Source organism: Nerophis lumbriciformis, linkage group LG03 (genome assembly GCF_033978685.3).
Source record: "Nerophis lumbriciformis linkage group LG03, RoL_Nlum_v2.1, whole genome shotgun sequence".
NCBI lineage: Eukaryota > Metazoa > Chordata > Actinopteri > Syngnathiformes > Syngnathidae > Nerophis > Nerophis lumbriciformis.
Genome location: NC_084550.2, coordinates 39,498,869 through 39,514,608, shown reverse-complemented (window position 1 = coordinate 39,514,608; position 15,740 = coordinate 39,498,869). Strand labels below are relative to the sequence as shown.

The window sequence follows — 15,740 nt, the reverse complement described above, 5'->3', positions numbered from 1 at the left end:
AAATTGGCAATGTTGTGATAAAAGTCTGAATTTTATATGACAAATGTCACCATTTTGCATTAAAAAGTAATAATTTTACATACAAAAAGTAACCATTTTACGAGAAAATATTGCAATATTACAGAAACAGAAAGAATATGAGAAATAGTTCCAAATTTTATGAGAAAGAAGTCGACACATTGGGAGAAAAAGACTGCTTTTAGTTCCTTTTTTAAATGTATTTATTTTTTGTTTGTAATTGGTTTTTAATCTTCGTTATTTCCTTCAAGTTATGACAGTATGTCTCTATATACATATGTATTTATTTATTTTTTAATACATTTTGGCCAAAGGGGGCACATTTCAATTTCTTACACACACTTGTTATGTCATATGTTGACCAGAGGGGGAGCACTTTTAAAAGCGACACACAGTCAATTTGAAAAAATCCCTCCTTTTTGGGACCACCCTCATTTTGATAGATATCACCAGCAGGGGTGCAAATGAAACATTCTCTATTAGATGCAATGGTTTTGGGACCATGATTTATGTCATCACTTGTTCACACCTCATATGGAAGCTACTTTTCCTTCGTCATGTCTCAATAAGGATGAAAATACAAGAACACACACACACACACACTTGTATTTTTTACCTTCTTGAGACCTCCCAAAAATGCTTACCTCTATAGGACCACCCTTTTTATATATATAAAGATTTGTATTTACAACATTAATCATATATACATACTATGCAAATATTAAAAAGCTTGTTGTGAAAAATGTGTTGGAATTTCACAAGAAAAAGGTCACAATTTAATTTTACATGACGCAGGTCAAAATTTTACAAGAAAAACTGACCATTTGTGCAATATTATGAAAAAAGTTGGAATTTTACTAGAAAAAACTTAAAAGAGTCATAATTTTACTCGACAAAAGTCACAATTTCAATATGAAAACTTAGAAATTTTGGCAATATTATAATAATAATCGGAATTTTACCTTGCAAAATTATGACAAAAGTCATAATTTTACTCAAAAGATTTCACTATTTTACAAGAACAACAAGAAAGTTGGCAATACTGTGATAAAAGTCGGAATTGTATATGACAAATGTCACCATTTTGCATTAAAAAGTAATAATTTTACATAAAAAAAGTCACCATTTTACGAGAAAATATTGCAATATTACAGAAACAGAAAGAATATGAGAAATAGTTCCAAATTTTATGAGAAAGAAGTCGACACATTGGGAGAAAAAGACTGCTTTTAGTTCCTTTTTTAAATGTATTTATTTTTTGTTTGTAATTGGTATATAATCTTCATTATTTACTTCAAGTTATGACTGTATGTCTCTAAATACATATGTATTTATTTGTTTTTTAATACATTTTGGCCAAAGGGGGCGCATTTCAATTTCTTACACACACTTGTTATTTCATATGTTGACCAGAGGGGTCACACAGTCAATTTGAAAAAATCCCTCCTTTTTGGGACCACCCTCCTTTTAATAGATATCACCACCAGGGGTGCAAATAAGACATTCTCTATTAGATGCAATGTTATTGGGACCATGATTTATGTCATCACTTGTTCACACCTCCTCATATGGAAGATACTTTTCCTTCTTGATGTCTGAAGAAGGGTAGAAATACAAGAACACACACACACACACACGCACACACTCTTGTATTTTGTACCTTCTTGAAACCTCCGGAAAAATGCCTCCCTCTTCAGGACCAACCTTTTTATATATATAAAGTTTTGTATTTACAACATTAATAATATATACATACTATGCAAATATTAAAAAGCTTGTTGTGAAAAATGTGTTGGAATTTCACAAGAAAAAGGTCACAATTTAATTTCACACGACGCAGGTCAAAATTTTACAAGAAAAACTGAACATTTGTGCAATATTATGAAAAAAGTTGGAATTTTACGAGAAAAACTTAAAAGAGTCATAATTTTACTCGACAAAAGTCACAATTTCAATATGAAAACTTTGAAATTTTGGCAATATTAAAATAATAATAATCGGAATTTTACTCGGCAAAATTATGACAAAAGTCATAAGTTTACTCAAAAGATTTCACTATTTTACAAGAACAACAAGAAAATTGGCAATATTTTGATACAAGTCGGAATTTTATATGACAATTGTCACCATTTTGCATTAAAAAGTAATAATTTTACATAAAAAAGTAACCATTTTACGAGAAAATATTGCAATATTACAGAAACAGAAAGAATATGAGAAATAGTTCCAAATTTTATGAGAAATAAGTCGACACATTGGGAGAAAATGACTGCTTTTAGTTCCTTTTTTAAATGTATTTATTTTTTGTTTGTAATTGGTTTATAATCTTCATTATTTACTTCAAGTTATGACTGTATTTCTCTATATACATATGTATTTATTTGTTTTTTAATACATTTTGGCCAAAGGGGGCGCATTTCAATTTCTTACACACACTTATTTCATATGTTGACCAGAGGGGGAGCACTTTTAAAACCGACACACAGTCAATTTGAAAAAATCCCTCCTTTTTGGGACTACCCTCATTTTGATAGATATCACCACCAGGGGTGCAAATGAGACATTCTCTATTAGATGCAATGTTATTGGGACCATGATTTATGTCATCACTTGTTCACACCTCCTCATATGGAAAATACTTTTCCTTCTTGATGTCTTAAGAAGGGTAGAAATACAAGAACACACACACACACACACACACACACACACACACACACACACACACACACACACACACACACACACACACACACACACACACACACACACACACACACACACACTTGTATTTTTTACCTTCTTGAGACCTCCGAAAAATGCCTACCTCTAAAGGACCACCCTTTTTATATATATAAAGATTTGTATTTACAACATTAATAATATATACATACTATGCAAATATTAAAAAGCTTGTTGTGAAAAATGTGTTGGAATTTCACAAGAAAAAGGTCACAATTTAATTTCACACGACGCAGGTCAAAATTTTACAAGAAAAACTGAACATTTGTGTAATATTATGAAAAAAGTTGGAATTTTACTAGAAAAGCTTAAAAGAGTCATAATTTTACTCGACAAAAGTCACAATTTCAATATGAAAACTTTGAAATTTTGGCAATATTACAATAATAATCTGAATTTTACTCGGCAAAATTATGACAAAAGTCATAAGTTTACTCAAAAGATTTCACTATTTTACAAGAACAAGAAAATTGGCAATATTGTGATAAAAGTCTGAATTTTATATGACAAATGTCACCATTTTGCATTAAAAAGTAATAATTTTACATAAAAAAGTCACAATTTTACGAGAAAATCTTGCAATATTACAGAAACAGAAAGAATATGAGAAATTGTCCCAAATTTTATGAGAAAGAAGTCGACACATTGTGAGAAAAAGACTGCTTTTAGTTCCTTTTTTAAATGTATTTATTTTTTGTTTGTAATTGCTTTATAATCTTCATTATTTACTTCAAGTTATGACAGTATGTCTCTATATACATATGTATTTATTTATTTTTTAATACATTTTGGCCAAAGGGGGCGCATTTCAATTTCTTACACACACTTGTTATTTCATATGTTGACCAGAGGGGGGGCACTTTTAAAAGAGACACACAGTCAATTTGAAAAAATCCCTCCTTTTTGGGACCACCCTCATTTTGATAGATATCACCAGCAGGGGTGCAAATGAGACATTCTCTATTACCGTGTTTTTCAACCTTTTTTGAGCCAAGGCACATTTTTGTCATTGAAAAAATCCGTAGGCACACCACCAGCAGAAATCATAAAAATAAATGAAACTCAGCAGCCGATATTGACAATAAAAAGTCGTTGTCGCAATTGTTGGGTATGACTTTAAACCCTAACCAAGCATGCATCAATATAGCTCTTGTTTCAAAGTAGGTGTACTGTCACCACCTGTCACATCACGCCGTGACTTATTTTGAGTTTTTTGCTGTTTTCCTGTGTGTAGTGTTTTAGTTCTTGTCTTGCACTCCTATTTTGGTGACTTATCCTGTTTTGTTGGTATTTCTCTGTAGCAGTTTCATGTCTTCCTTGAGTGCTATTCCCCGCACCTGCTTTGTTTTAGCAATCAAGAATATTTCAGTTATTTTTATCCTTCTTTGTGGGGACATTGTTGTTTGTCGTGTCATGTTCGAATGTACTTCGTGGACGCCGTCTTTGCTCCACAGTAAGTCTTTGCTGTCGTCCAGCATTCTGTTTTTGTTTACTTTGTAGCCAGTTCAGTTTTAGTTTCGTTCCCTAAGCTTCAATGCCTTTTCTTAGGGGCACTCACCTTTTGTTTATTTTTGGTTTTAGCATTAAGATACCTTTTCACCACGACAAACCATGTTCCCGACATCTACAAAGCAATTAGCTACCTGCTGCCACCTACTGATATGGAAGAGTATTACATTGTTACCCTGCCGAGCTCTGGACAGCACCGACACTCAACAACGGCACATTATTTGCAGACTATAATTACTTATTTTCAAAAAAATATTTTTACCCCAAATTAGTGAAATTACCTGATCTCCCACGGCACACCAGACTGTATCTCACGGCACACTCTTGTGCCGCGGCACAGTGTTTGAAAAACACTGCTCTATTAGATGCAATGTTATTGGGACCATGATTTACGTCATCACTTGTTCACACCTCATATGGAAGCTACTTTTCCTTCTTGATGTCTCAAGAAGGGTAGAAATACAAGAACACACACACACACACACACACACACACACACACACACACACACACCTGATATAGGGAAGTATTCATTGACACGACTGTGATTTATTTCATGACCCTGCACTATAACCTGAACCATCTACCTGCCATTGTGAGAAGAGCCTCTTCCAGACCATTTAATTTGTTTCAGGTGCCATCTTGAATCATAGCTCTTTTGAAGTTCACTGAACCTTTCAGGGAGGTTTGAAGTGATGATTGGATCACTACTACAGCAGAGTTGGGAATCTTTGGGCACCCTGACCATTTGATTCAAAATCGATTATTATACACCTTAAATTATACTTTTTTGTATATTATTAAATGGTATACTGACAATGCATTGTATAGTATTAATATTAATTAATAAATTATTAATATTGTTAAAGGGGAACATTTTCACAATTTCAGAAGGGTTAAAACCATTAAAAATCAGTTCCCAGTGGCTTATTTTAATTTTCGAAGTTTTTTTCAAAATTTGACCCATCACGCAATATCCCTAAAAAAAGCTTCAAAGTGCCTGACTTTAACCATCGTTATATACACCCGTCCATTTTCCTGTGACGTCACATAGTGAAGCTAATACAAACAAACATGGCGCATAGAACAGCAAGCTATAGCGACATTAGCTCGGATTCAGACTCGGATTTCAGCGGTTTAAGCGATTCAACAGATTAGGCATGTATTGAAACGGATGGTTGTAGTGTGGAGGCAGGTAGCGAAAACAAAATTGAAGAAGAAACTGAATCTATTGAGCCATATCGGTTTGAACCGACAAAAACGACACGACAGCCAGCGACACGGGAGAAATCGAGGACGAATTCGGCGATCGCCTTCTAACCAACGATTGGTATGTGTTTGTTTGGCATTAAAGGAAACTAACAACTTTGAACTAGGTTTACAGCACATGAAATACATTTGGCAACAACATGCACTTTGAGAGTGCAGACAGCCCAATTTTCATCAATTAATATATTCTGTAGACATACCCTCATCCGCTCTCTTTTCCTGAAAGCTGATTTGTCCAGTTTTGGAGTTGATGTCTGCAGGCCAGGGAAGCTAGGGTCGATATTATTCTCTTGATAAGACATCCAGGCGGTTTAGCTCGCTCGTCTGCGGGAACAAACTGCCGCCATTGCTTGCCGTGCTAGCGAGGTCCTTTGTCCCTGAATTGCTCACACACTCCGGCAGATTCAATGGGGGTCCGGCGGCAGATTTCTTTGACTTTATCGTTGGAAATGCATCTGCTTTGAGTGTCGCAGGATATCCACACATTCTTGCCATCTCTGTCGTAGCATAGCTTTCGTCGGTAAAGTGTGCGGAACAAACGTCCAATTTCTTGCCACTTTTGCATCTTTGGGCCACTGGTGCAACTTGAATCCGTCCTTGTTCGTGTTGTTACACCCTCCGACAACACACCGACGAGGCATGATGTCTCCAAGGTACGGAAAACAGTCGGAAAAACGGAAAATAACAGAGCTGATTTGACTCGGTGTTTGAGAAAATGGCGGATTGCTTCCCGATGTGACGTCATGTTGTGACGTCATCGCTCCGAGAGCGAATAATAGAAAGGCGTTTAATTTGCCAAAATTCACCCATTTAGAGTTCAGAAATCGGTTAAAAAAATATATGGTCTTTTTTCTGCAACATCAAGGTATATATTGACGCTTACATAGGTCTGGTGATAATGTTCCCCTTTAAGATATTGCATAATATTAATAAATATTGTCATTAAAAGTGTGTGTATGTCCAATTTGTGTTGGGCCGTTTAAAAAAAGAATAATGTTCAGTTTGTTCAGCCCATAAGGCGCACCCAATTATAAGGCACACTGTAGATGAACAGGTCTATTTTCATACATATATATATATATATATATATATATATATATATATATATATATATATATATATATATATATATGTATATATATATATGTATATATATACATACATATATTGCCAAAAGTATTTGGCCACCCATCCAAATGATGGCATTCAGGTGTCCTAATCAATTGGCACAGGTGTATAAAATCAAGCACTTAGGCATGGAGACTGTTTCTACAAACATCTGTGAAAGAATGAGCCGCTTTCAGTGATTTCCAGCGTGGAACTGTCATAGGATGCCTCCTGTGCAACAAATCCAGTCGTGAAACTCCCTCGCTCCTAAATATTCCAAAGTCGGCTTTATTATAAGAAATTGGAAGCGTTTGGGAACAACAGCAACTCAGCCACCAAGTGGTAGGCCACGTAAACTGACAGAGAGGGGTCAGCGGATGCTGAAGCGCATAGTGCAAAGAGACTTTCAGTTGCTACAGAGCTCCAAACTTCATGTGACCTTCCAATTAGCCCACGAACAGTACGCAGAGAGCTCCGTGGAATGCGTTTCCATGGCCGAGCAGCTGAATCTAAGCCATACATCACCAAGTCCAATGCAAAGTGTGGGATGCAGTGGTGTAAAGTACATCGCCACTGGACTCTAGAGCAGTGGAGACGCCTTCTCTGGAGTAATGAATCACACTTTTCCATCTGGCAATCTGATGGACCAGTCTGGGTTTGGAGGTTGCCAGGAGAACGCTACATTTCGGACTGCATTGTGCCGAGTGTGAAATTTGGTTGAGGAGGAATTATGGTGTGGGGTTGTTTTTCAGGAGTTGGGCTTGGCCCCTTAGTTCTAGTGAAAGAAACTTTGAATGCTCTAGGATACCAATTCCAACCTTGTGGGAACAGTTTGGAGCGGGCCCCTTCCTGTTCCAACATGACTGTGCACCAGTGCACAAAGCAAGGTCCATAAAGACATGGATGACAGAGTCTGGTGTGGATGAACTTGACTGGCCTGCACAGAGTCCTGACCTGAACTTAGAACGGAGACTGAGAGCCAGGCCTTCTCGACCAACATCAGTGTGTGACCTCACCAATGCGCTTTTGGAAGAATGGTGGAAAAAGCTTCTCAAGTTGTGACCGTTGTCCTGTTTCTACAGTGGAACCTCGATTTACGAATTTAATTGGTTCTTGAACATGGTTCAGATAAATCGAAAGGTTTGTATGGTGAAGCAGAGTTCTCCATAAGGAACAATGTAAAATTTAATAATTGGGTCTAGCCTGGAACAAAAGTCCCAATTTTCGTAAAGAAATGCACACTTTGAAGACACTGTAATATACACTATATTGCCAAAAGTATTTGGTCACCTGCCTTGACTCACATATTAACGTGAAGTGCCATCCCATTCCTAACCCATAGGGTTCAATATGATGTCGGTCCACCTTTTGCAGCTATTACAGCTTCAACTCTTCTGGGAAGGCTGTCCACAAGGTTGCGGAGTGTGTTTATAGGAATTTTATACCATTCCAAAAGCGCATTGGTGAGGTCACACACACAGGCCTGGCTCTCAGTCTCCGTTCTAATTCATCCCAAAGGTGTTCTATCGGGTTCAGGTCAGGACTCAGTGCAAGCCAGTCAAGTTCATCCACACCAGACTCTGTCATCCATGTCTTTATGGACCTTGTCATGTTGGAAGAGGAAGGGGCCCGTTCCAAACTGTTCCCACAAGGTTGGGAACATGGAATTGTCCAAAATGTTTTTGGTATCCTGGAGCATTCAAAGTTCCTTTCACTGGAACTAAGGTGCTCAGCTCCTGAAAAACAACCCCACACAATAGTTCTGATTATTTGGAATTAAAAAAATAATAAAAAATTATGCTTTAACTTAAAATATTGGTCAAAATTGTCCAAAGATGTGTTGCACCAATACATGTGAGGATGTTTTGCATTTTATTGAATTGTACTCATGACACATAGAAGCACACACCCCTATGGTGGTAGAACACATTTGAAAGGTAAAAATACAATTTAAAAAAAATTAATATCATAGTTTTATTATATTGCCATTGTTATTTGAATTAAAATATATTTTTTGCCTGTATAATTTGTTTTTTATCAAACGTATTTCTTTCCACTACAGCAGGGGTCACCAACGCGGTGCCCGCGGGCACCAGGTCGCCCATAAGGACCAGTTGAGTCGCCCGCTGGCCTGTTCTAAAAATAGCTCAAATAGCAGCACTTACCAGTGAGCTGCCTCTATTTTTTAAATTGTATTTATTTACTAGCAAGCTGGTCTCGCTTTGCCCGACATTTTTAATTCTAAGAGACAAAACTGAAATAGAATTTGAAAATCCAAGAAAACATTTTAAAGACTTGGTCTTCACTTGTTTAAATAAATTCATTTATTTTTTTACTTTGCTTCTTATAACTTTCAGAAAGACAATTTTAGAGAAAAAATACAACCTTAAAAATGATTTGAGGATTTTTAAACACATATACCTTTTTACCTTTTAAATTCCTTCCTCTTCTTTCCTGACAATTTAAATCAATGTTCAAGTAAACATTTTTTTTTTATTGTAAAGAATAATAAATAAATTTTAATTTAATTCTTAATTTTAGCTTCTGTTTTTTCGACGAAGAATATTTGTGAAATATTTCTTCAAACTTATTATGATTAAAATTTTAAAAAAATATTCTGGCAAATCTAGAAAATCTGTAGAATCAAATATAAATCTTAATTCAAAGTCTTTTGAATTTCTTTTAAAACATTTTGTTCTGGAAAATCTAGAAGAAATAATGATTTGTCTTTGTTAGAAATATAGCTTGGTCCAATTTGTTATATATTCCAACAAAGTGCAGATTGGATTTTAACCTATTCAAAACGTGTCATCAAAATTCTAAAATTAATCTTAATCAGGAAAAATTACTAATGATGTTCCATAAATTATTTTTTTAATTTTTCAAAAAGATTCGAATTAGCTAGTTTTTCTCTTCTTTTTTTTCAGTTGAATTTTGAATTTTAAAGAGTTGAAATTGAAGATAAACTATGTTTCAAAATTTAATTTTCATTTTTTTCGTGTTTTCTCCTCTTTTAAACCGTTCAATTAAGTGTTTGTTTCATTATTTATTCTCTACAAAAAACCTTCCGTAAAAGATAAATATCATTAATTATTAATAATAACATAGAGTTAAAGGTAAATTGAGCAAATTGGCTATTTCTGGCAATTTATCTAAGTGTGTATCAAACTGGTAGCCCTTTGCATTAATCAGTACCCAAGAAGTAGCTCTTGGTTTCAAAAAGGTTGGTGACCCCTGTACTACAGTATACTTGATAGCGAGTAGTTATTATGTAATATTTTAATCCAGAAATCATGTTTATTAATAATATTTATAAAAACATTTGAACAATTCTGCCCAAAATTATACAATTATTCCCTGTTGTTACACTCAATGTCTAGCAAAATAAAAATGTAATAATAAATAAAAATACATAACAATGAAAGTAAAACATAAAACATTTTTTTTTGCCTGCATATATTTCTTATCAACCATTATATTTGTTTACACTACAGTATATTTACTACATATTTGTTATTTATTAGTTTGATACAGTGTTGGCCCTGCGATGAGGTGGCGACTTGTCCAGGGTGTACCCCGCCTTATGCCCGAATTCAGCTGAGATAGGCTCCAGCACCCCCCGCGACCCCAAAAGGGACAAGCGGTAAAAAATGGATGGATGGACATAACAATGAAAGTAAAACATAAAACATTTTTTTGCCTACATATATTTTTTTATCAACCATTATATTTGTTTACACTACAGTATATTTACTACATATTTATTATTTATTAGTTCGATACAATGTTGGCCCTGTGATGAGGTGGTGACTTGTCCAGGGTGTACCCCGCCTTACGCCCGGATGCAGCTGAGGTAGGCTCCAGCACCCTCCGCTACCCCAAAAGCGACAAGCGGTAGGAAATGGATGGATGGATGTTTACTATCATTTTACTTGTTTTTGTTTTTTCAGTACAAATTTATATCTGATGTTATTTTAAATTATATTTATAGTTGAGTTTTGGTGGTAGAATAAATACTTTTTTTTTTTTTTCCAAATGACTGAGTTTGAGATTACCAACGCATCTCACAGAAAAGTTATCATGTTGCTTGATACAAAATAAGACAATTCATGATGATGAGGACACGTGAAAAACTACAAACCCCGTTTCTATATGAGTTGGGAAATTGTGTTAGATATAAATATAAACGGAATACAATGATTTGCAAATCCTTTTCAACCCATATTCAGTTGAATGCACTACAAAGACAACATATTTGATGTTCAAACTCATAAACTTTATTTTTTTTTTGCAAATAACAATTAACTTAGAATTTCATGGCTGCAACACGTGCCAAAGTAGTTGGGAAAGGGCATGTTCACCACTGTGTTACATCACCATTTCTTTTAACAAGACCCAGTAAACGTTTGGGAACTGAGGAGACACATTTTTTAAGCTTCTCAGGTGGAATTCTTTCCCATTCTTGCTTGATGTACAGCTTAAGTTGTTCAACAGTCCGGGGGTCTCCATTGTGGTATTTTAGGCTTCAAAATGCGCCACACATTTTCAATGAGAGACAGGTCTGGACTACAGGCAGGCCAGTCTAGTACCCGCACTCTTTTACTATGAAGCCACGTTGATGTAACACGTGGCTTGGCATTGTCTTGCTGAAATAAGCAGGGGCGTCCATGGTAACGTTGCTTGGATGGCAACATATGTTGCTCCAAAACCTGTATGTACCTTTCAGAATTAATGGCGCCTTCACAGTTGTGTAAGTTACCCATGTCTTGGGCACTAATACACCCCCATGCCATCACAGATGCTGGCTTTTTAACTTTGCGCCTATAACAATCCGGATGGTTCTTTTCTTCTTTGTTCCGGAGGACGCGACGTCCACAGTTTCCAAAAACAATTTGATATGTGGACTCGTCAGACCACAGAACACTTTTCCACTTTGTATCAGTCCATCTTAGATGAGCTCTGGCCCAGCGAAGCCGACGGCGTTTCTGGGTGTTGTTGATAAACGGTTTTCGCCTTGCATAGGAGAGTTTTAACTTGCACTTACAGATGTAGCGACCAACTGTAGTTACTGACAGTGGGTTTCTGAAGTGTTCCTGAGCCCATGTGGTGATATCCTTTACACACTGATGTAGCTTGTTGATGCAGTACAGCCTGATGGATCAAAGGTCACGGGCTTAGCTGCTTACGTGCAGTGATTTCTCCAGATTCTCTGAACCCTTTGATGATATTAAGGAACGTAGATGGTGAAATCCCTAAATTCCTTGCAATAGCTGGTTGAGAAAGGTTTTTCTTAAACTGTTCAACAATTTGCTCACGCATTTGTTGACAAAGTGGTGACCCTCGCCCCATCCTTGTTTGTGAATGACTGAGCATTTAATGGGATCTACTGTTATACCCAATCATGGCACCCACCTGTTCCCAATTAGCCTGTTCACCTGTGGGATGTTCCAAATAAGCGTTCGATGAGCATTTCTCAACTTTATCAGTATTTATTGTCACCTTTCCCAACTTCTTTGTCACGTGTTGCTGGCATCAAATTCTAAAGTTAATGATTATTTGCAAAAAAAAAAAAATGTTTATCAGTTTGAACATCAAATATGTTGTCTTTGTAGCATATTCAACTGAATATGGGTTGAAAATGATTTGCAAATCATTGTATTCCGTTTATATTTACATCTATCACAATTTCCCAACTCATATAGAAACAGGGTTTGTAAATATAAATATTTAAGTTGGATTATCAGACAAATAATGTCTTGTGTGGGAAAAGTCAACTCACAAAGCTACAAAGATAGAACATTAAGGATAGACAGAAATAATGACTGCTGTGACAACAAAGCAAAGATCACCTGATGCAGTGCGGTGAGGCCGTCTTCGTTGCAGAGGTCTGGGCTCACGTTGTTCTTCAGCAAATAGCGCACTGGTGGAACAAAACACAGAGAGACAGATGACTAAAAAGCTCGGAAAGATTGCTGTTTGAACGCAGGATCTTTAAGTACATTCGAGCTGCCTGTTGGTGCACCTTAAACCTGGACTATGCTAATCGTAGGCGCCGTGGGATTGATGGCAACTTTTAATCTTTAGAATCATTTTTTGAAAAATCAATCTTGATGTTGTTAATTTTGTGGCGACTTTAGTCCGCTTTACATATTACAAAAGTCACTAATTATATAGTCTTTAATTAACAAAGCCTAACCAAGATTATATTGTGCCCTGTAACGAATTTAAGACATAATCATCTTGACCTCAAACACACTGCACACGAGGGAATGAAGGGCATACTTACTCAACAGCCATACATGTCACACTAAGGGAGGCAGTATGAACAACGCCAACACTGTCATAAATATGTGCCATATAGTGAAACCACACTGAACAACACTGTCATAAACATGTGCCATATAGTGAAACCACACTAAACAACACTGTCATAAATACGTGCCATATAGTGAAACCACACTAAAAACACTGTCATAAACATGTGCCAGATAGTGAAACCACACTAAACAACACTGTCATAAACATGTGCCATAGAGTGAAACCACGCTAAACAACACTGTCATAAACATGGGCCATATAGTGAAACCACACTGAACAACACTGCCATAAATATGTGCCATATAGTGAAACCACACTAAACAACACTGTCATAAATATGTGCCATATGGTGAAACCACACTGAACAACACCGTCATAAATATGTGCCATATAGTGAAACCAAACTAAACAACACTGTCATAAACATGTGCCATATAGTGAAACCACACTAAACAACACTGTCATAAACATGTGCCATATAGTGAAACCACACTGAACAACACTGTCACAAACATGTGCCATATAGTGAAACCACACTAAACAACACTGTCATAAACATGTGCCATATAGTGAAACCACACTAAACAACACTGTCATAAACATGTGCCATATAGTGAAACCAAACTAAACAACACTGTCATAAATATGTGCCATATAGTGAAACCAAACTAAACAACACTGTCATAAACATGTGCCATATAGTGAAACCACACTGAACAACACTGTCATAAATATGTGCCATATAGTGAAACCACACTAAACAACACTGTCATAAACATGTGCCATATAGTGAAACCACACTAAACAACACTGTCATAATCATTTGCCATATAGTGAAACGAAACCACTCTAAACAACACTGGCATAAACATGTGCCATATAGTGAAACCACACTAAACAACACTGTCATAAACATGTCACATATAGTGAAACCACACTAAAAACACTGTCATAAATATGTGCCATATAGTGAAACCACACTAAACAACACTGCCATAAACATGTGCCATATAGTGAAACCACACTAAAAACACTGTCATAAACATGTGCCAGATAGTGAAACCACACTAAACAACACTGTCAAAAACATGTGCCATATAGTGAAACCACGCTAAACAACACTGTCATAAACATGGGCCATATAGTGAAACCACACTGAACAACACTGCCATAAATATGTGCCATATAGTGAAACCACACTAAACAACACTGTCATAAATATGTGCCATATGGTGAAACCACACTGAACAACACTGTCATAAATATGTGCCATATAGTGAAACCAAACTAAACAACACTGTCATAAACATGTGCCATATAGTGAAACCACACTAAACAACACTGTCATAAACATGTGCCATATAGTGAAACCACACTGAACAACACTGTCACAAACATGTGCCATATAGTGAAACCACACTAAACAACACTGTCATAAACATGTGCCATATAGTGAAACCACACTAAACAACACTGTCATAAACATGTGCCATATAGTGAAACCACACTAAACAACACTGTCATAAACATGTGCCATATAGTGAAACCACACTAAACAACACTGTCATAAACATGTGCCATATAGTGAAACCACACTAAACAACACTGTCATAAACATGTGCCATATAGTGAAACCACACTAAACAACACTGTCATAAACATGTGCCATATAGTGAAACCACACTGAACAACACTGTCATAAACATGTGCCATATAGTGAAACCACACTAAACAACACTGTCATAAATACGTGCCATATAGTGAAACCACACTAAAAACACTGTCATAAACATGTGCCAGATAGTGAAACCACACTAAACAACACTGTCATAAACATGTGCCATATAGTGAAACCACACTAAACAACACTGTCATAAATATGTGCCATATAGTGAAACCACACTAAACAACACTGTCATAAACATGTGCCATATAGTGAAACCACACTAAACAACACTGGCATAAACATGTGCCATATAGTGAAACCAAACTAAACAACACTGTCATAAATATGTGTCATATAGTGAAACCAAACTAAACAACACTGTCATAAACATGTGCCATATAGTGAAACCACACTAAACAAGACTGTCATAAACATGTGCCATATAGTGAAACCACACTAAACAACACTGTCATAAACATGTGCCATATAGTGAAACCACACTAAACAACACTGTCATAAACATGTGCCATATAGTGAAACCACACTAAACAACACTGTCATAAACATGTGCCATATAATGAAACCACACTGAACAACACTGTCATAAACATGTGCCATATAGTGAAACCACACTAAACAACACTGTCATAAATACGTGCCATATAGTGAAACCACACTAAAAACACCGTCATAAACATGTGCCAGATAGTGAAACCACACTAAACAACACTGTCATAAACATGTGCCATATAGTGAAACCACACTAAACAACACTGTCATAAATATGTGCCATATAGTGAAACCACACTAAACAACACTGTCATAAACATGTGCCATATAGTGAAACCACACTAAACAACACTGGCATAAACATGTGCCATATAGTGAAACCAAACTAAACAACACTGTCATAAATATGTGTCATATAGTGAAACCAAACTAAACAACACTGTCATAAACATGTGCCATATAGTGAAACCACACTAAACAAGACTGTCATAAACATGTGCCATATAGTGAAACCACACTAAACAACACTGTCATAAACATGTGCCATATAGTGAAACCACACTAAACAACACTGTCATAAACATGTGCCATATAGTGAAACCAC

At 36.1% G+C, this 15,740-nt stretch overlaps 1 protein-coding gene across 6 annotated transcripts in view; it reads right to left on the bottom strand.

Annotated features, from left to right (window-relative positions):
- ppp1r16b (protein phosphatase 1, regulatory subunit 16B) overlaps positions 1–15,740 on the bottom strand; it is a 276,451-nt gene that overhangs the window by 72,183 nt on the left and 188,528 nt on the right. For all 6 annotated transcript variants that reach the window (XR_012050324.1, XR_012050325.1, XR_012050323.1 and 3 more), the window contains exon 3: positions 12,492–12,562. Coding sequence is in view for 2 of the 6 variants with exons in the window: in XM_061937730.1 (XP_061793714.1) it covers positions 12,492–12,562 (71 nt within the window). In the remaining 4 variants the exon portion in view is untranslated. The remainder of the gene's footprint in view (positions 1–12,491; positions 12,563–15,740) is intronic.